General features: G+C 37.8%; 2 protein-coding genes and 1 pseudogene across 2 annotated transcripts; 1 reads left to right on the plus strand and 2 right to left on the minus strand.

Annotated features, from left to right (window-relative positions):
- Positions 1 to 200: 200 nt before the first annotated feature.
- Positions 201 to 2,096, minus strand: LOC113344247 (annotated as a pseudogene).
- Positions 2,097 to 9,230: 7,134 nt separating this feature from the next.
- LOC113344246 (protein DETOXIFICATION 33-like) lies at positions 9,231 to 10,211 on the plus strand. Its single transcript, XM_026588255.1, has 2 exons — positions 9,231 to 9,649; positions 9,782 to 10,211. Exons 1-2 carry the CDS (start codon positions 9,383 to 9,385, stop codon positions 10,148 to 10,150), a joined length of 636 nt encoding a protein of 211 aa, XP_026444040.1. The 5' UTR covers positions 9,231 to 9,382; the 3' UTR covers positions 10,151 to 10,211.
- Positions 10,212 to 21,503: 11,292 nt separating this feature from the next.
- Positions 21,504 to 22,030, minus strand: LOC113344224. Its single transcript, XM_026588230.1, has 2 exons — positions 21,653 to 22,030; positions 21,504 to 21,542 (listed from the first exon to the last, which is right to left on the minus strand). Exons 1-2 carry the CDS (start codon positions 22,028 to 22,030, stop codon positions 21,504 to 21,506), a joined length of 417 nt encoding a protein of 138 aa, XP_026444015.1.
- Between the last annotated feature and the right edge of the window lie 1,171 nt (positions 22,031 to 23,201).

Here is a 23,201-nt window from a genome sequence, read left to right on the forward strand (position 1 = left end):
TGAATTTTTAACAAGAAGATACAAAAAATTATAAAAAAAAACAATTACGAGAAAAAAAAAACTGAATAATTCCCTTTTTCTTTTCTTAAAGCAAAAACCAAATGAGAATACTTCCTTTTTTTATTTTTTAAAATCCTTCTTGTTTCTTTTTTTTCCCAGTCTTTGAAAATAATTGTTTAAGGTAAATCAATTATTTATGCTAAATAATTTAAAATATCTTTTATCATGAACATGAGAAGAAACTATTAAACAGTCGGGTAAAGGTGCATGGGCAGCCGTGGCTTGGCAAGAGCACAAAGTGGTTTAGCCAAGAACAGATCATGACACGACTCACTGAGTCCGATTGACTCTCCTGGTGGTGCACTCCAGCTGAATCCTTGAAGAAGCCTAGCCAATAACATCACTGTCATTGACGTCCCAAGCGGGACACCCATGCATCCACGCCGTCCAGTGCTAAAAGAAATGAAACGAAGATCGTTCTCAACCAGCTCCACCACCTGTTCACCCGAGCCATCCAAATGCCTCTCGGGTTTAAACTTCAGCGGTTCATCCCACACTTTAGCATTACGGCCAAGTCCTGGGCGACTTAGAAGTACCTGACTTCCCTTTGGGATGAAATACCCGGCCACGACTGCATCTGATATTGCGACGTGTGGTAGGTTGAATGGAGCAATTGGGTGTAGACGGAATGCTTCTCTAGCACATGACTTGACGTAATTTAGACGCGGAAAATCTGATTCTTGCACAAGTCTGTCTTTCCCGACAACCCTGTCGATTTCTTCCGCCGCTTTTTGAAGCATTTCAGGTTGGTTGATCATCTCTGCCAGTGCCCACTCAACTGCATTTGATGGATTGTCTACTGATGCATATATCAAATGCTATACATAAATAAGAAACCCATAATAAATAAACACTCCAAGCTCTTATGGAAGTTATATGGAAATTTCCGGTCATGCATGCAGAGTAAACGTACACGTACTAAAGAATCCATGCATGTAGAGTAAACGTACACGTATGTCAATTCATGTACTATGATTTTATATGAAATCTTACCGCTGATTGAGCTTTGATTTCCTCAGTCGATAGCAAAGGGTTCCCATTGGCATCCTTGAGACAAATGAGAACGTCAAGGAGATCATGTGGTTGTTTCTTGTTGATGAATCTATCACCATCAGCTGATCTCCATTGCTTGATTCTCTCATCAATAACAGGATCATGGTAACTGTTAACAATCTTTGATGCTTTCTTCATGAGCTTTTCATGACCATCTAAATCTAACCATCTTATAATAGGCATAAAATCTGCTACACTGAATGCATAGAGTAGAGATAGAACATTGAATAATGCTTGTACGTATTCTTCTTCTTCGACACCAGGACCTCCATCTTTTCTTCCTATACCAAAATACCTCATATTGAACATCAATTTTCTTATAACATTTCCACTATACATTCTAGATACTGTCCTTATGTTCACAACTCCACCAACATAATTAGTAGTGCTGTTATCAATGCATTGGTTGTAGATGTATCGAACAAGGTTGTCGGCTTCCTCTGATCTCTTGTCAAGAAGCCATCTGAGTCTGGAAGGGGACATAAGTTCAGAAGCCACCACTCTTCTCATCTTCTTCCATTGATCTCCTAATGGTGCAACGGCAACTGATAAGAACCCACGGCTGGAATACTCCGTACCCATTGTGATAGGCCTTGTCGCAAATGTAGCATCTTGTTTCTTCAAAAATTCTCTAGCAATCTCAGGTGAAGTCACTGGAATTATATGGACATTTCCTAGACGAACACTTAAAATCGGTATTCATGTCCTTCATGAGTTTGTCTATCCATCGAAATGCGGGCTTTTTGTGAAACAAGTCTGGGATATTACCAATGATCGGCCACGAGACAGCCGGTCCAGGTGGTAGTGGAAGAGAGCTAGATTTTGTTTTGCTACTTCTTTTGGATTGGGTTTGAAGGAAAAATACGAAAATGGATATTACAAATACAAGTTCAGTGGTTGGGATGGAGGAAATGAGACCAGAGGTAGCTACGTCAGGAGCACCGCATCTCAGAGTTAAGAAAGAAGACATGACCAAGGTACTAGACGTATTATTTTCATGATTAGCACTAGTACAAAAATGGACTAGTACCAGTGCTAGTAGTCGCAGCTTCTGATGATTCCTGACCTTTTAGTACTAGTAAATTGTGTGATTAGTGTGTGTTAGGGTTTTTGGTATAATGCCTTACCCTCTTTGAGAGATAATGGCCATATATATTATTATTGTTTTGGTCAATTAAGGAGAATATCCTGTGACCGTAAATAAGGTAGAGTATCTTCTATTACACCCCCTTAGTCTGAGCGGGAGAGGAACAAACGCTAAGACTAGAACGAAAATTAATAAACAATTGTCTTGGAAGACCCTTGGTGAAGATATCAGCGTATTGATGTTCGGAAGGAATGTGTAAGACACGAATATCACCAATACGAACCCGTTCACGAACAAAATGGATGTCAATCTCCACATGTTTTGTACGTTGATGTTGGACCGGATCACCAGACATGTAGACAGCACTCACATTGTCACAATACACTAGAGTGGCCCGTTGTAACGGCATATGCAACTCAAGAAGTAAATTCCGGAGCCAGGTTGTTTCAGCCACAGCATTAGCGACACCCCTGTATTCTGCTTCAGCACTTGAGCGAGACCCGTTGCTTGACGTTTGGAAGACCAAGAGACAAGATTGTCTCCAAGAAAAATGCAGTAACCGGATGTTGATCGGCGTGAGTCAGGACAACCCGCCCAATCAGCATCAGAATAGGCGGTAAGGCCAGATGTTCGAAACCGAGAGAGACAAACCATGATCAATAGTGCCCTGAAGGTATCGAATAATGCGCTTAATGGCTTGCATGTGTAGCTCCCGAGGGTCATGCATAAATAAACATACCTGCTGAACCGCATAAGAGATATCCGGTCGAGTGAAAGTGAGATATTGTAACGCTCCGGCCAGACTACGATATAAAGTAGGATCCGAAAGTGCTGGTCCAGAAGTAGCACTGAGCTTAGAGTTCGTGTCAACCGGAGTTGCTGCTGGTTTGCAGTTCGTCATGGATGCACGAGCAATGATGTCCTTTGTGTAGAGTGACTGAGATAAAAACAACCCTGAGGAAGAACGAGAAGCAGTATAATACCCAAAAAATGATGTAACGGGCCAAGATCAGTCATAGAAAATTCCAGTTTCATCAGGTCGATAAACCGGGCTAGGAGAGCATCAGTAGAGGCAGTGAGGATGATGTCATCAACATATAGTAATAAGTATGCAGTTTCCCGGCCGGACCGGTAGATAAATAGAGAAGGATCACAAACACTACCCTGAAAACCACAACCTGTGATGAAAGTCGCAAACCTCTGGAACCACGCCCGAGGCGCCTGTTTGAGACCATAAAGAGATCGGCGAAGACGACAAACATAATCAGGTCGAGCAGGGTCAACAAATCCCGGAGGTTGATGCATATAAACTGTCTCAGATAAGTCCCCATGAAGGAAAGCGTTCTTAACGTCCAATTGGTGAATCGGCCAAGATTTTGATGTGGCAATGCTGAGAACGGTACGAATGGTGGCAGGCTTAACAACCGGACTGAAAGTCTCAAAACAATCAACCCCAACCTGTTGCGATTTACCATTGGCAACAAGACGGGCTTTGTATCGCTGCAATGTACCATCTGCATTAAACTTGTGACGAAATAACCACATGGAACGAATAACATGAGATCCAATAGGTCGTGGTACTAGATCCCAAGTGTTAGTTTTTAACATAGCAATAAACTCATCTCGCATGGCCTTGGTCCAGTTGGGATCCCTAAGAGCATAAAGGTGAGATTTTGGCAAGTTGGAGATGTGCTGTGGTGTCTGAACATTGAGGTTCAATCTGTGAATGGGACGGAAGATGCCACGAGATGCACGAGTGACAGGACGAGAGGAGTTGGCTGAAGTGCCAGGATGAGTAGAAGAAGAAGGCGTGACTGCCTGGATAGTGCAGTCAGGCGCTGAAGTGGTGCAGTCAGACGCTGTTGCAGGCATTGAAGATGGGCAGACAGGCGCTGTTGCAGGTGCTGAAGTGCTGCTGTCAGGAGCTGTGGAAGCTGACTGCTGCTGTGGGGGAATGTGGAGATGAGTAGTGCAGTCAGACGCTGTTGCAGGTGTTGAAGAGGTGCAGACAGGCGCTGTTGCAGGTGCTGAAGTGTTGCTGTCAGGAGCTGTGGAAGCTGACTGCTGCTGTGGAGGAATGTGGAGATGATGTGCTGTAGTAGAACGACGATGAGGAGGTGTGTAGAGCTGTATTGCAGGAGAAGGAGGATGTGTAGTGGCGGAAGATGGTGGAGCAACGTCAGGGCGTTGCTGTGCAGTAGAGGAAGGAATTGATGTAGCAGCGGAAGTAGGCTGGACAGTAGGATTAGAAGATGTTGGGTAACAGAAACGAAAGGGAAGGAGAGTGGAAGATGGTGTAGAGGAAGAGTTTTGACAGTTTGATGAAGTAGAGACAGTGTTCTTGAAGGGGAACACGTTTTCATCAAAGGTCACATGACGAGACAAGATGATTTTGTTAGTGGCTAAGTCGAGACATCGATAGCCACGGTGATGGGTTGGAAACCCAAGAAAAAACACTTAGTAGAACGAGGAGAAAGCTTATGAGTAGTGGTAGCGGAAAGATTGGGGTAGCAAAGACAACCAAAAGTACGGATATGAGAGTAGGTTGGTTGACGTTGATAGAGAATGGACACCGGAGAAGAGAAATTTAGGATTTTGGAAGGAAGAATGTTGTGGAGGTAGACGGCCATGTGTAAGGAGTCGGCCCAATATTTGGGAGGGATAGATGCATGAGACATAAGTGTGCGAGTGATGTCATTGACACGACGAATCATTCGCTCAGCTTTGCCGTTTTGAGAGGAGGTATGAGGGCATGAGAAACGGAAAACTAACCCATGTTTTTGAGCAAATTCATGAAACGATGAGTTGTCGAATTCACGACCCATGTCACATTGAAAAGTTTTGATTTCACGTTCGAACTGAGTTTTGACGAAGGAACGAAATTCCAAGAACTTGGTATAAACTTGGGATTTTAATTTGAGAGGAAAGATCCATAGATAATTTGTGAAGTCGTCTAACAAGATAAGATAGTAATTAAAACCGGTCTCAACATGTAATGGTGAGGTCCATAAGTCGCTATGAATGATATCAAAGGGAGCAAAGGTAACAGAATTTGATTCAAAAAATGGCAGACGAACATGTTTACTAACTTGACAAGAATGACAAAGTTTGGTAGACTGAGTTTTATTACATTGAATGAAAGAGTTTGCACGTAAATTATCTAAGATAGCTGTCCCAGGGTGGCCGAGACGGCTGTGCCAAATGTCATGAGAGCACACGGCAAGGGATATAGGATGAGACAGAGACGATGTTGAAGGTGATACGGCAGAGGCAGTAATAGGATAAAGCTCCCCGGAACTGTTACATCGAAGGAGAATCTTCCTCGAATGCAAATCCTTCACAGAAAAACCAGACGGATCAAATTCAACAGACACATGATTATCAGTGGTGAATTTACGAACAGAAACCAAGTTTTTGATTATGTCGGGAGCAACAAGAGTATCTTTGAGTTTTAGGGTGCGGGACGGAATATCTATGAACTTGGTACCGGAGGCAGTGACTGGAATACTGTGACCATTGCCAACTAAGATGGAATGAATATTACTAGTGTTAAAAACAGTATTCAAAGTACCTGAATCCGCAGTGAGATGCGATGTAGCACCGGTATCCATATAGAAAGCATCGTCAGGTGAGTATAAACTCATGGAGCTGTATGCTTCGGCAATGTCGCTTGGTTGAAGATATTCCGTGGATGGAGTAAAGTATGCCTGTGCACGTCCAACGCCAGATGTGCGACCGCGTGACTGACCAGAACGGCCACGGCCGTGGAAGGAACCGCGGCTGGAAGGTTGCTGCCAATGTGTTGCCGGAGGTGCTGTAGGATATGGACAAGGTGGTACTGCCCATTGTGGTGCACCGTAGAGCTGATAAGGGGACGGAGGTGTTGGCAGCAAGGGTGGTTCGGTGGCTGGTGCAGATGAACGATGACCACCACGTCTGGCATGACCACCACGCTGTGAGCGCTGATTGTTACGCTCTGTGGTTGGAGCTGCAGCTGCAAGAGCCGTAGGTGCAGACTGTGATTGCTGTTGAGAGCGTCGAATCTCTTCGGTACGCAGCTGGGATCGAGCGGTATCAAACGTCGGCATTGATTGTTGGATAAAAGAGGCTACCGTGTTGTATTCCTCCGGAAGGCCATTGACAAGTTGGATCACAAGGCGTTTGTCATCCATGGGAAAGTCAAGATCAAGTAATCGATCGGACAGGGATTTTAGCTTATCGCAGTAATCATCAATATTATTGCAATCAATAAACTTAAGATTGACAAACTTACGTTCAAGAGTCGCGGCGCGGTTACCTTTGTTGTCTTGAAAGAGTTTCTTAAGATGATCCCAAAGCTCTTTAGCAGTTTTGCCAGATTTGAGGACGGTAAGCATTAAATCCTTGGCCATGGTGGAGAACATCCACTGTCGACAGAGAGCGTCGAGTTGGAGCACGGTGTCGGCGTCAACATCTGCAGGGGGTTTGTCTTCATTGATGAGAAAAAGAAGGCGATGAGCTTGAAGATGGAGTTCAAACAGAAAAACCCAAGATGAGTATTCGTCCTGTTTGATGTCTAGGATAATGGGGATTAGGGTTTTGATGTTGTTGATAGCAAACGCCGGATGGATTGTCTTTTTATCTCCTGCCATTGTTGATTTTGGTGAAGAAGGTGAAGAAGAAGAAGAAGAAGAGGATCGGCTATTAGGTCGATACCATGTTAGGGTTTTTGGTATAATGCCTTACCCTCTTTTGAGAGATAATGGCCATATATATTATTATTGTTTTGGTCAATTAAGGAGAATATCCTGTGACCGTAAATAAGGTAGAGTATCTTCTATTAGTGTGCTTATGTGAATCTTCCACTGACATATGGAGCTGGAATCAGCGCTGATCCTAAGTTGGGTTATTTGTGAACTGAGGTCTTATATACTACTCTTTACTATCGTTTATTTATTTGTTTGTTTATTATAATCTAAGGCCCAGAGGGCTACAGATCTGCCTCAACCGTTGGCAATAACCAAACTGGAGGACGAGACTAGCAGAAACAAGTATCTATGCCTATGTATATGGTTTGTGATTTGTTGGTGCTAAAACTCTAATTAGTGATCTGGATGAGTGTTATAATGGTGATACCTCTAATTAATTGTTGTTAACTATAAAAACATTATGTTTTACTTCAACCTTGCTCCTTGACACGCTGGATAGCAGCTATCAGCGATTCCTGAAGTAGCTAACATAGTGGCAGAGACCCTTTATATTCCCTCAGTTACAATTTAGATGCGGTTTTGGAGTTTTCACGTAGATTAGAAAAAAGAGATTAAAGTGAAAAAGGGGAGTATGAGTTAACATGATTTTACATGCATATTAAGAAAATAATGAAAAAATAAATAAATTTCATATATGTTCTGAATAATATTTTCTATAAAATTTAACTTGATTGTTAAGGTTGAAATGCAGTGAACTCGATATTGGTATAATAATTTCTTTTGCCTTACTTTTTTCAACTTAAAAGTTAATCCTGAGTTTAGAGAGGTGTGTACATATGGCTGGTTGTTGCCAAAAAAGGTACGCATAATTTGGTATTATAATATGGGCCCTTCACATAAAAAGGTTATGTTTTCTTTGCATATTATCAAGCATTTCAAGGGTACATATTGTACATGAATGTTCGTTTTTACTCCAAAATGAATGGAAAATTCTGAAAGAAATATTTCCCGGACCGCTATATATGTTGTAAATATACGTATACACCATGTTTGGAGAGACATAAATTTCGCAGCCTCATTAACTTTTTTACACGCCTTGAGAACCCTCAAGCTCCTTCTATCCCCCGAGACAAGAATTTGGAAAAGAACTTATTTAACATGTCATAAACCTTCTGCTCATCCCTCCTTTTGTTATTTGAGACTGCGCGCTGGTTTTCAGGTGCATTAGTTGGCCTCTTAAACAAAACTCCTCCCCTTAAAGTATTAGCATGCTAGAAAGGAAGAAACCAAAATATACGAAACAGTGACTTTTGATGCCCCAATAGCATATTTGTGCCGCCAATTGACCGTATCGTTTTGCTTCTTTATGGCTATTGGCTCTTTCAAGCACTGTAAATAAATCTAATACACTGAAGATGCATCAACCATAAATTCAATATTGCATTGTTTAATCGAACCAAAATGTACCTAAAGCACTTTTTGATGCACATCACTTTTGATACATGAAAGTGATTGCATACACACATCACTTTTGATACATGAAAGGAATTGCACATCTAGATTTGCTATTGCATTTTCGGAAAGCATTGTGCATAATGTCCAATGAAGTGCTACTACTGTAAAAAGTTTCTTTTTTCATGATTTGAAATGGATAAAGCCGGAGAAATTCTTTATTTATTTAAAAGGAGATAGGTGCTATAAACTCTCAATTTCCACGATTATAATAGTGGAAAGATGCTATCTTGCGGTGGTATGTGGGTTGATATTGTGATTTATATAGATTTGCTGGGGGTCAGGAATTTGTTTTCGGGGTCGAGAGATATGTGGTCATTGTTGCACTTGCGTTTGTAGCGATAAGTCGTCAACCAATGAGATGGGACTAGAGCCAACTTGTGGTTTATAGACTGCATTAACAATGAACAGTTGGCCGGGACTGATGACAGTTAGGTATTATTAGATACTCAACGGAGGTTCATGGATTGAACTTCACAACTTTGGAACTCTCATCGTTGTTCTTGGATTGAACTTAATAAAAGAAAAGAAAAACAGAAACATGAGAGGACTTAAATCTAGAAACAAAAAAAGATGAAAAAATCAGTAAAGAAAAAAGGGCTCCATTAACAACCGTGCAAGAAAGAAAAACTACTTCTTCAATCTTTAAACGATACAATGGTGGGCACACACTGTTCTCGATTCTGCTGTTCCTAGCTTGGCCTGCTGCATCTTTAAATTATATTTTTCCTTACACACGGACAAGTGACTAGTCTAAGAAAGTGGTCCATTTAAACTATGACCTTTATAAGCCTGCCAAAATGCAGACAACTACAAGTCACCAGAGCTTAACTACAAGTCACCAGAGCTTAAGATTTTCAATAACGTAGATCAAATTATCTTCACGAGCTTCTCCTCTCTAGAGCCCAGCAATCATATATAGGTACTCTAATTTACAAACCATTGAGGGAATTTTAAACAAAAAACAAGAAAGAAGAACATTATGGGCAACGAGGATTTGAAGAATCCGTTGCTACATGGTGAAGAACCGGATATAGACGAAATCAAGAATTTTGGTCAATTCTGTAAGGAAGCTAAGGTCGAGAACAGAAAGCTATGGAGCTTAGCTGCGCCTGCCATCTTTACTTACGTCGTTCAATACTCACTTGGAGGATTGACACAAGTGTTTGCCGGACATCTTACTACGCTTGAACTCGATGCTTTTTCTACTGAGAACATGGTCATTGCAGGACTCGCTTTCGGAATTATGGTATGTTTCTGATTATTTGAAACCAATATACATATAGATAGAATGCATTCATTTTACATTTTTTAATTACTAGCCCAATTCGAGGGTCAGACATGTCACCCGTGATATATGATCAATATTTGGATGTTGCAGCTAGGGATGGGGAGTGCATTAGAAACCTTATGTGGTCAAGCATTTGGAGCAGGAAAATTACATATGTTAGGAGTGTATATGCAACGTTCATGGATCATACTCAATACAATGTGTTTATGTATATTACCGCTCTACATTTGGGCAGAACCGATCTTGAAATTCTTTGGACAAAATGACGAAATTGCGGCCCTAGCTGGGAGGTTTTCGCTATACATGATTCCTCAATTGTTTGCGTATGGCTTTAATTTTCCAATACAAAAATTCTTACAATCACAAAGCAAAATTAAGACCATGGCTTGGGTATCTGCAGCAACAGTTGTTTTCCATTTAGGGTTTAAGGTTTCCTTATTAGACAACAGCCAATTGTAAGCTTCCTTAGCAGTCACGTCACCAAACTTACTAGGCTGCCATACTAAAGAGTCTTGAGCAAAAGGAGAAACTTGAATATCAATAGACTGAATAGATTTTTGCACATAAGATGGGAGATCATTATCACATAATGACAAGTTCTAACATGGACCATTTTTATCTATCACATCTTTAACCAGGAGATTATGATCAATTCGATCATGATCAGTAACTATAGAACTAAGAGGTAATTTTTCAACCTGTGGATCATTCCAGAAGTTAATTTTTTCCCCATTACCAATACACCAACGCAAGGATTCTATGAGGATGTCACGACCCTGCAAAATACTTTTCCAACAGAGAGAGTTAGAAGGATATGATAAACAAGTCCAAAAAGTACTATTCCTGTGATATTTGGCTTTAAATAAACGGGAAATAACAGACTCTGGCTGAGAATGAATTCTCCATGCCATTCTAGCCAACAAAGCCAAATTATTCAAGTGAAGATCCCTAATACCTAATCCTCCGTTTTCAACAGGCTGACAAACCGTGTCCCATCCTATAATGTGTAACTTCTTCTCGCCATTTCTATGCTGCCAAAGAAACTCCCTTTTATACCTGCTCAAAAGCTTAGAGCCTGTTTGGTATAGTTTTTAAAAACAGTTTTCTGTTTTTGAAAATAGAGAAAACAGAAAAGAAGAGAAAACGCGTTTGGTAGGGACATTTTCAGAAAAATGTTTTCCATTTGTTTTCTGTTTTTGAAAACAAAAAAAAGGGAAAAAAATGAAAACAACAAATTATTGTTTTCTCTTTTTTCTTTTTTTGTTCCTTCTTCTTTTTTTCAGAACAAAGTAAGAGATCGGGGGAATGACTGCAAGTGAGTCATGGTCAGTATCACTATATCTTAGACTAGTCTTTACATTTGATCTGATTTAGTTGATTTTTCTTGGTTTTCAAAAACAGTTTTTATCCTACCAAACAATTTTTAGAAAATGAAAACAAAGAAAAAAGGGTATGTTTTTAAAACAACAAAAAATTATTTTTGAAAACTGTTTTTAAAAACTATACCAAACAGGCTCTTAGTAATTTTCAAAGGAAATTTCAATACAGTCGTAAGGTGATTAGAAACTAGATCCAAAGAAGCTTTAAGTAAAGTAGTTCTACTAGCAAAATTTAAAGAGGTGGATTTCCAACCCTGCATACGATTAACAAATTTATCAGTAAGGTCAGAAAAAGTAGAAGCAATGACTCTACCTCATTGAACTAGTACTCCCAAATATTTTCCAGGGTCCCCTTGATGATTAACCTTAAGGCAATTAGTAAAATGCCTAATGAGGCTCTTATGGATGTCAGGAGTTAACATAAGGATCGATTTAGTCTGATTTATGAGCTGACCAGACCACTGACAATAGTGCTGCAAAATAGAAGTTATATTCTCCGCATTAGACTTAGTATCCTGCAAGTAGATGATACTATCATCCGCATAGAAATAATGAGTAATCTTAGGAGCGGAAGACACAATCGAAAAAGGCTTGAGAGTACCTAGGTTAACACCTTTATCTATTAAGCGAGTTAAAGTTTCAAGGATTAAAATAAACAATAGGGAGATAAAGGATCCCCTGTCTAATACCATTGCCAGGAAAAATGGGTGGACTAGGAGACCCATTAACTAAAATTTCAAAAGAAACCGTTTTGATACATTAAGGAACCCACCTAATCCATTGTGAACTGAAACCAAGACAATTGAATATACTTAACAAGAAATTTTAGTTAAGTCTATCATAGCCTTATCAACATCTAATTTCAATGCCATCCACCCCTTTAAGCCTTTCTTCTTTTTCCGGTAAGAGCGGAAAATTTCATTGTTCAAAAGAATAGCATCAAAAATAGAACTATTAGGAACAATCGCATGTTGACAAGGACTTATGATGCGGTCCAAAAAAAGGCGCAACCTATTAGCTAAAAATTTTGTAATGATTTTCAGAGAAAAATTGCATAAGCTAATTGTCCTATACTCCTTAATGTTAATGGGGGATTTTCTATTGAGCATTAAAACAATATAGGTGCAGTTTAGCTCAGAATGAAGACAACCATCAGTGAGTAAAGACTTCACCGTAGATATAATACTAGGGCCAACGATGTGCCAATATTTTCTACAAAAGAAGCCTTGCAAACCATCAGGCCCCGGAGCCTTCATGGGACCCATCTGATTAATGGCACAACGAATTTCAGATTCAGTCACAGGTCTAGTTAAAGCCTGATTATCTTCAGGGGGTGTCAACACCACCAACTTTTTCTTAAGAAACTTGTATGGACAAACTTAAAAACAAATCCGAAAGTTCAGCTTAATGAAACTCAATCAAGGAATAGTATTTAGAGTTATAACTCTTTCTCACACGACCATAAAGTTTAAAGAGACAAGTCCGAGAACCTGATTCACGTGTGAGAATACTTGGTGATTCCAAAGATCAATTTCCAAGTATCAATCAAGTCGTATGCAATAAACAAGGATGGATGTATCTACTTGGATTGATTAACGTACAACCTGTGATATTTCAATTATAAAGATAAACAATATAATGCGGAAAAAGAAATAACATGGACACCAAAAATTTTGTTAACGAGGAAACCGAAAATGAAAAAAAACCATGGGACCTAGTCCATAGTGAACACCAAACTGTATTAAGCCGCTACAGAAACTAACATAATACCAATGAACTTCCGACTGGAATGTAGTTGAGACCGAATTAAATCCTCACGGAAATTCAGTTACAGTCGCGCTCCTTATGCCTCTTGAATCCCAGCGGTAGTCCGCTCAATTGATTCCCTTAGCTGACGTCCTTTACAACCTCAACTCAATTGAAGACTTTAAATCAATCTGCCTGCCTCAGATAAGCCTATATGGTGATTTTTTTTTTTGATCGTAGATCAAGGTGAGACTGGAAATCGATAGCAATAGACAAATTAAGTCAAGCTAACCTCAAAATCTGGACTTATGACTCCCAAAGAGTAGCCTAGATTATTGTTCACCTCACAAGTATTTAATTTTTTGAATCAAAAAAGTCTGAGACGAAGATATCTTTGATGATTCCTATAAGGATACGCGGGCTCGTCAACGCTAATTATCCGGTCAAGAGACGATATAGCCTCTAATGACTCGATTAGTTAATACGGTCTTTAATTTATAGTTGATATAACAATAATTTAGATACGAAATTAGTACCGTTGGATAAATCTCGAAATCCATTTCTTCTTTTGCTTCTTCTTCTCTCTGTCGAACATGGTACATAGAATTTTGGCATAATGAAATGTACATTTATTTTCTCGACATAAAGAAAAAGGTGTCCGGTGTCCTAGAGAATTGTACTAGAGTCGCTTGAATAAATGTACTAGAGTCAACTTTGTTTAGGTTAGAATAGAAAGTCTAGGAATGTTGAGACATACAAGTATTACCTTGAAGGCCTGAAAATCATGTAGATGTATCGACTACAATGAAGACATCATCCTTCCACTTGGGGTTAGTAATACTGACTTGAATTATTTCCATTCATATCGTTTCTTTCATGTCGTTTAAATTGAAAACATAACATGCGAGGTTATTCAATACTCTACTATTAGACTTGGTCATTTGATTATGATCAAAGTGACAAGGATTAATGTTAAATTATGAAGTATAATTCTTATCTTTTGAATTTTCTGAATGTTATATCGACATAATCTATGCAATTAGGAAACTATGTTTAATTACATATGTTAAAAGGAAGTACATATACGAAACAAGGAAATCAATAGGCGTTTTGGTCCGGTTTTCATTGAAGATCTATTGGATGACCAATTCGAACTTAGGTAATAATTTTGGTAGAACCGATATGAAGTTATGTTGAGAGCTATGGTAGAACTGATCTTTACCTAGTTCTGTATATGCGTTCGGTAGAACCGATCTTAACTATTGTTAGGAGTCACGGTAGAACCGATCCTTACTTATATTGATATAGCTGGTAGAACCGATCCTAGATTTTGTTGGGAGTCATGGTAGAAATGATTACCTATATTTGGTGACTTGATATAACCGATCTTAACTTATATTAAGAGTCATGGTAGAACCGGTCCCGAGAGAAAAAACGATCCTGTATATTCATATATTACTTTACGATTTTGTGTGAGTATGGAATTTGGGTTGCTTAATTGGAAATTTCCAGATGTTGACATATTCTGGACGTGAATACAAATCTTATCTTGTATTGTCCACAGATATTCCTTGATACTCAAGGTGATCCCAATCCGATATATTGTGAATCTTTGAATCAATATTTTCGATTTTCCAGCAAATCAAAAGATATCTCTTGGAAATTTATAGTAGTTATGTGCTAAACTAATATTAGATATTTTCTAATGAGAATTTTCGGAATTACATGTAGGATATTAGTTGGAAATATAAAAATCGAAATTAGGTACTTATTGCATATCTTGAGAATATTTTCGGTTTTGGAATTTCCTTGTTGTCCAAACAACCTTAGTCTATAAATAGTTGAGTTTGCACTTCTTGCGAACTATCCTAAGAGCCAGGAAAACTTCATTCATGTTGTTTGTGGTAGAGCCGTCTATCCGGAGAGGAATTACCCTAATTAGGAGAAATCTCTTATACCACTCGTTTACATTTTTTTTTGGGAATCAAGAAGCTCTGCGATTACCGCTGGTGGTAAACTATATACTTGCATTGTTATTTTTGTTTTCGATTATTGATTTGATTGACTAGCGGTTTCTGAAACTTTGATTGCACCTAGTTTGATTGAGAGCCTTCTCTTCTGACATAAGGGTCACTCAAACTAGATCAAATTATAGAAGGGATCATTAGAATTGTTGTTAGATCTAAAGACAATCTTATGGATTCGTTCATATCAGAATTCGATAGTCGTGAATCTGAATATAAGTTATTGATTTTGATTGATCTTACCAGACAAAGGAGTTTACTTATTCAAACGAAAGATCCTTTTACATAACTCAACGAATCTTTTTATAAAAGATTATTGGAGAACTTACCAAACAACTTTGTTCTTTTACTGTTTGGAAGACGATCAAAAGGAGTTGAGTGCTTAAGACTTTACATCGGTAAAGCAACTAGAGATAATGATTTGATGTCTTGGGATGCACATGCGTGACCAGTAGATCGTAGACGCATGAATACTGAAGGAACTAAGTAACTAGGAGTAGATTACTTGGTATCAACGATACAAAGTTGGCGTTGTGCTTTGTATAGCGGCTTAAGTTTGAGAGTATTCAAAGATGGACTAGGTCACAGAGTTTTTCTGTATATGCGATTTCCTCGTTAACAAAATCTTGTTGTGTCATTTACTTTACTTCCGCATTATAGTTATTGAATTATAATAATGTAAATTACACTTGTTTGTTATCAAGTGAATACCTAGTTGTTGTATTATCTCGACTTTACCCATAAACGATCACGCTTGGTATCAGACTTATAGGTTGAAACGGAAGAACGTGATGTATCTGAAAACCCTCGTCACTCCAAGTATTAACTTCTTAATCTTTTCCTTATAATTACTATATTTGATGGTTGTTTCTAATGGTGCTATTAACAACTAATCAAGTTTTGTTATTCATTGAAATATTTTTAACTAAAGTGCTGAACTTAAAGATTCATCAAAATAAAACCAAGAAGTTATGGAGATTTTATACTGATATACTCACATTTTGAAAATTGAGGATACAAGTGTCTTTTGTATTTATATAATTTCCACTTCTCTTAAAGTGTTTGATCAACTAATTTAAACTAGTTTTCATGCCGAGTTAGACTTTGCAGATAGATTTTGAAACTTACGAAGGTTAATGTTGTTGAAGGTGGTGGAGGAAGAGAACGAAGAAATGATCAGGGATGACACACGAATTTAAAAATTGAAAAATATGAAACACAAGAATCGTAATTGGCAACTTTTCCATTTTGGGTAATTATTAAGAAAAACAGTTCTGTGCCAACACTAGCAACACTAGAATACCAGACAGGTTCCATCTTAAATAGATTTTGTTTAGAAGTTTTCGATTTTTGGAATTATCACATGAAAAGACTTGAAATGTACACCAAATTTTGCTACCATTTTCGGCAATCTTACACATTCATTAAGCAATGATTTTGCATTCAACTGTTAGGAATCGATCAAAAACGCAACGGAAATTGGTTTAAAAATTTTCTATCAAACCCCTTATTTCATAGATGTTAATAAGAGCAAAGAGGGATTAGAGATTTTGTGTACCTTTCCTTTTGCTAATCCAAATCTCCAAGAAGAACAAAAAAATCCACTTTTAGCTTTATCTCCAAAACCACCCTAAAGGAAGGAAGAAGAACAAGTCCTATAGCTTTGTTTCTAAACACCAAACTCCAATTGATTACCACCAACAACTTTGTTCACTTGATTCAAACCAAACTACTTTTGATCTGTTTGTACTTTCACTAACAATCACCGTGATTCTAAAGCACCGACTGTATCCTTGAAGAAGAGAATGTAAAACAAGTTTCTATAGCTTTTGGGAATAAAAGCTCGTATTGTTTTTGCTTAGGAAAATAAGACAAAAGACAATTGCTGCCACAAAACTAGAAAGACACGTAGGTTGGTTTTGGACTTTCTTCCAAAATCCTTAATTGTATAGGGAAGAGAAAATAAGAAGACACAGCTTTCTTAGCTTTTTCGGTAGTTCTAGCCTTGATTGCTTGCTCCCCTTATATAGTTTTCATTCTAGGAGTTGTCCCTCTTATTTTCAAATACCTTTTCCAAATACAATTAGGTGTTTTGGGATACAAACAATTTTAGCTTTTCTTAACCGTACAGGACTCTATGTGTCTCACACAATTCCAAATACGATTAGGAAATTACAAGTCATTCCACCAAAGACTTGTAATTGACAAACACTCTAAAATTGTCTGTTTTAATAAAAGTAAAACCCTTCCTTTACTTTGTTACAATAAGTCCCTCCGTGAATACTGGTATTCATAAATTCTCATAGTCGTGTAAAAATTACACATCAGCTCCCTATGCAGAATTTATATTTGGTCCTTGATGCGCTTTTTACATTATTTTTCTAATAATCACTTAAAAAATTCAAGTGCCCACTGGCCAGTCTAGAATAATAATTCCCGCACAATAATCCAAGGGAATAGACATCGAGACGGATACCATATTGAATATGTATATTCTTACTGCGTACTAACGACTATCCATCTTACCCAGATATTGGATCCAAAAATGACCTCACTGCTTGGTAAGACAAGATGCCCGGAAATACACGTAGGGTATATACATATTCTCAGGATTAAGAACTTATGTAAAGTAGTAACTTAGATCTATTCACAAGCTGATAAATTACGAACAGAAATAACCGACCGGTTCGACATAATCCAATTACATCAACCTGCTAGATTTAGAAGTCTCCACTTCTATGATGAGATTTATCATAATACGTACGTAATAATCATAGCAAGTTATAATCTAATCAATAAAAATGATTCACATAGATTACAAACTAAAATGTCACCAATATATTATATCTCCCACTGTATAAATTAAAACTAATATATTCGACCATATCTCACAAAGCATGTTTAAAGTGAATTGTTAAATAATATTTAAAATGTAATGTCAAACTATTGTTTTTGGGCATAACCCCAACAATCTCCCACTTGCACGAAAACAATAAAAAATCAGTTTTGACTCCCATCCCATCAACATGAGAATCAAACGCCTTTTGTGTCAAGGCTTTGGTAATGGGATCTGCCAAATTCTGCGCTGAGGCTATCTTAGTGACAACTACTTCGCCTTTCTTTGACATGTCTCCAATAATATGATACTTTCTTTGAATGTGCTTGTTCTTAGAGTGGTGTCTAGGTTCTTCACAATTAGCTACATCACCACTATTATCAAAAAAAATAATAATAATAAGTGGTATAGATGCAGGAACCACTGTAAGACTAGTTAGAAAATTCTTTAGCTGCTTCGCAAGCCGCTATATATTCAGCTTCAGTAGTAGAGTCAGCAATACATTTTTGCTTGACAGTTCTCCAACTAACGGCTGCTCCACCTAATGTGAACACATATCCTGAAGTTGACTTTCTCTTATCCTCATCTGATTGAAAATCAGAATCAGCATAACCAAGAGGTACCAATTCTTCGGATCCGTAAACCAACATATGATCTCTAGTTCTCCTGAGATACTTTAGAATATGTTTTACGGCAATCCAATGTTCCCTTCCTGGACTGGATTGGAACCGACTGACCATCCCAACTGCATAACAAATTTCTGGCCTAGTACATAGCATAGCATACATGAGAGTGCCTACATCCGAAGCATAATGAACATTACTCATTTCTTGCATTTCCTCTGATGTCTTGGGACAAAGAGTCTTTATAAGCTTAATGCCATGTCTATAGGGTAAGAAACCTTTCTTTGAGTTTTGCATAGCAAATCTCTCCAGCAATTTGTCAATGTAAGTGGCTTGGTATAAGCCAATCATTCTAGCATTTCGATTTCTGAGAATTTTAATGCCTAGAATGTAACTGGCCTCTCCCAAGTCTTTCATTCTAAAGTGATTGGACAACCATAGCTTTACTGACGATAATGCTCCTACATCATTTCCAATGAGTAATATATCATCTACATACAATACCAAAAACATCACCATGTTTCCTTGAGTCTTCTTGTAAACACACGGTTCATCAAGATTTTGCTCAAAACCCATAGATTTAATGGCCTCATCAAATCTAATATTCCAGCTTCGAGATGCTTGCTTAAGTCCTTAAATATACTTATGCAACTTGCATACTTTATGCTCATGGCCTTTAATTACATATCCCTCTGGTTGGATCATGTAAATGTCCTCTTCAAGATTGCCTTTCAGAAAGGCAGTCTTGACGTCCATCTGCCAAATCTCATAGTCAAAATGAGATGCAATGGACAAAGAGTATTCTAATGGACTTAAGCATTGCTACTGGCGAAAAAGTATCCTCGTAATCGATTCCCTCTTTCTGAGTGTACCCTTTTTCCACCAACCTAGCTTTAAGGGTTTCAACCTTACCATCTGGTCCTCTTTTCTTCTTGTAAATCCATTTACACCCAATAGGTTTAATATTAGGTGGTAGATCTACAATACTCCAGACTCCATTAGAATGGATGGATTCTATTTCAGTATCCATACCGGACAACCATTTTCTCGATTCAGGGTCATTTACTTCCTTGTTGTAACTAGTAGGATCCGAATCCTGCTCATCTAGGATAACTTGAAAATTTTCTCCAAAGAACTGAGCATACTTAGGATTTCGTCTCCTTGGTCTAGTACTACGAAGAGGCTGATTTGGTTGAGCAACAACTATATGTTCAACTTGTTGTTCCGGTTGTCCTACAACTAGCGGTTGAACTTGTGGTTCAACTTCATGTTGAGGATGTACTACTTCTTCATCCATATGAAGAACCGGATCTACTAATGGTTCATCAAATATCGGAGGATACTGCTGAACTATTGGTTGTTGCACAACTACTGGTGTATTTGTATGTGTATTATTACTAGCTTGTTCACAGAATTCAGGAATATCAAAGGAAGTTAGTCGCAAATTTGAAGCAGTTTTGTTAGACACTTCATTGTTTACTAGAAGTGAACTAGAAGTAATACTAACTCCCACTGAACCATTTTCACACAACTCTTCAAGCACAACTTTACTTCGAGGCTTATAGTCCATCATATAATCGTCTTCGAGAAATATTGCATTAGTACTTACTACCAACTTTTTCTCTTTCGAATTATAAAATAGACCAGCTGTAGTACCTTTTGGGTATCCTACAAACAAGCAAACTTTTGACCTTGATTCTAGTTTACTAAACTTTCCTTTTAGCACATGTGCAGGACAACCCCAAATTCTTAAATGTCGTAGACTTGGCTTACGCCCAGACCACAGCTCCCTGGGTGTGTTAGGAACTGCCTTACTAGGTACCAAATTCAGAATATATGCTGCTGTTTCTAAGGATAATCCCCAAAAAGATATAGGTAATGTAATATAACTCATCATGGACCTTACCATCTCTAGTAAAGTTATATTCCTTCTCTCTGCCACACCATTTTGTTGTGGTGTTCCAGGTGCAGTCAACTGGGATACAATCCCATGTTCTACTAAGTATGCACCAAACAGAGTTGAAAGATACTCGCCACCTCGATCTGATCTAATGGCTTTCAATTTCTTTCCTATTTGGTTTTCGACCTCTGCCTTGTATTCTTTGAACTTTTCAAAAGAATCAGACTTATGATGCATAAGGTAGATGTAGCCATATCTAGAATAATCATCAGTGAAAGTGATGAAATACTCATAGCCACCTCTAGCTCTAACATTCATCGGTCCACATACATCAGTGTGTACTAATTCTAATACTTCATAGGCTTTAACACCTTTCCCTGTAAATTGTCTCTTGCTCATTTTACCTTCCAAACAGGACTCACAAACTGACCATGGTTCAATTTCTAACGAATCCAGAGATCCATTTTGAACCAAACGTTTGATCATGTTAAGGTTGATATGACCAAGCCTTAGATGCCATAAGTATGTAGCATTAGTAGAAGGACTTTTCCTTTTAAGAGTGATAACAGATGATATACATTCATTATTTAAAACACAAGGAACAATAGGAGAAATAAGATATAAACCATGCGCCAACACACCAGTAAAAATAACAAAACTGTCTTTAATTATTAAAACCTTAAAAGAATCAAATTTAATTGTCAAACCATCTCTAATGAGACAAGACACTGAAATTAAATTCCGCCTAATGTCTGGCACATATAAACAATCTTTCAAAACTAAAACCTTATTCTCATTGTTACTATTACTACTAAGACGAACTCTTCCTACGGCTACGGCAGCAACTCTTTCATTCGAACCTAGGCTCAGATAAATTTCTCCTTTACTTAGTTGTCTGGTTATCTGAAACCCCTGAAATGAATTGCATACATGCTTAGTGGCTCCAAAATCTATACACCAACTGTTTTATGTATAAGTGGAAACATTTGCCTCAACAACTAAAGATTCAAAATTACCTTCTGATTTCTTCTTAGCTAAGTACTCCGTGCAGTTGCGCTTCCAATGACCAGGCTTGTTGCAGTGGAAACACTTTCCTTTGCAACACTTTCTCCCTTGTTCTTTTTAACACCCAAAGCATGGTTGCTGAAGGAGTTGTTTTTTGACCTTTCTTCTTAGGATTCTTTCGCTTAGGTTTGCGCTTAGAATCCTCCGCTAAGTTAACACTTCCAGTTGCCTTTTTATTGTGCAAAATTCCTTCCGCAGTTTGCAATTGGTTAAGTAACTCGGGAAGAGTTAAAACCATCTTATTCATTTTGACATTCAACTTGAAATGTGCAAACGAACTGGGAAGGGAATTAAGAACAATGTCAACTTTCATATTAGCATCGATAGTTGACCCAAGGGTATCCAATTCGTTAAACAGAGATATCATGAGAATGACGTGCTCACGAACTGGAGTTCCTTCTTGCATCTTAGTGTTCATTAGATTTTTAGTAGCTTCCGCTTTGGTGGGACGATTGTGTTCAAAAAACATCTCTTTTAGACCATTAATGATCTCAGCAGCTTTCTCAAAGCCCTCATATTGGTGATGCAATACATTGGAAATAGAAACCATGATATAGCACTTGGCCATATCATTAGCCTTTTTCCACCTTGCATGCTCACCTACTGTGGTTTCAGGTTCAGGGAGTATAGGTTCTGGATCACTAAGAACAAACTTGTAATCTTGTACAGTGAGTATAATATCCAAGTTTCTTTTCCAATCAACATAGTTGGGACTGGTTAATTGGTTTTCTTTCAAGATAATCTGTAAGGGACTGAGGCTCGACATTGACATCTAAACATGCATAACAAATAAGTCGTAGTGAGATAAAACAGCTCTTAAAAAAATTAAAAATTTATTTATCACAACTCCCTAGTATTACGATAAAGATCGGATTCCCAAAACTTTGCATCCGTAACATTCCTCAGGGAATTAGTTGCGCATATAGTTTTTCAGGTGGAAGATCTTTCCATTGATTTAACAACCCTAGACATCTCATGTCATATTAAATCAACAATCCGATATGTTCGGCCTCTAAAATAAATATTTGTTTCCTTTTGGAAATCAAATTAATTATTTTAAATTAAGTGTAACCCATAGACTATATCTCAGAGCCGACATAAATTGGATAATCTCCTTGGGGAGAATAAAACAATTCATGTAATCTGAATTTCACCTATGGAAGGCCGCGGGATACGAAAATCCCTCTGCCACTTAATTTCTTATACAAGGGCAATCACCATTCACATAGCTCATGCATAAACCAAAATAATATTGCGATTTTATGATTACCAATCTAATTATTCCAAGCTGATACTACAACTAAAATATATATGCACATAAACTAATAGTTACTAAAGTTCCCTGAATCACCAACTAAACACATTGGTACTGTGTAATATCAGTTATCTAAAGGGATAACTAACTGTTGACGTTTGTAATGTTCCAAGACCCGTTAAAAACTTGTTTTAATACACCGTACCAAAACTGTTTTGGACTTACTAAAACAAATTTTGGTCTTCATTATCAAACAATTCAGTTACCCTCTTAAGCCAATTAAGGGTTAACAAACAATCCATTGATACACTGTTGACTACCCATGAAAACTTTGGTTTACACGGGAAATAAAATTTCAAAGAATCTAACCCACTTCTTACATCTCATGTAGAAATACAAAGGAACCCATATATCCCTCAAAGTGATTTCATACTCTAGCATAAAAACATTAGTTATCCATACACATACATTAATTTGCATCATATACAAGATTCAGCCAATACCCATCTCAAAATAATCAAATAAATCATCAATAATCAACAACATCCATCAATTGATAAATCTAGGGTTCCATCGATTAATAGAAATTACCAAATTGAAAAAACCCTAATTTTTATAACCCATCATAATCTCTATCATGATAAATAAAATTACAATTATTAACATCTAAACCTAGCTGTTG

The sequence above is a fragment of the Papaver somniferum genome, unplaced genomic scaffold (genome assembly GCF_003573695.1).
Source record: "Papaver somniferum cultivar HN1 unplaced genomic scaffold, ASM357369v1 unplaced-scaffold_75, whole genome shotgun sequence".
Taxonomy (NCBI): domain Eukaryota; kingdom Viridiplantae; phylum Streptophyta; class Magnoliopsida; order Ranunculales; family Papaveraceae; genus Papaver; species Papaver somniferum.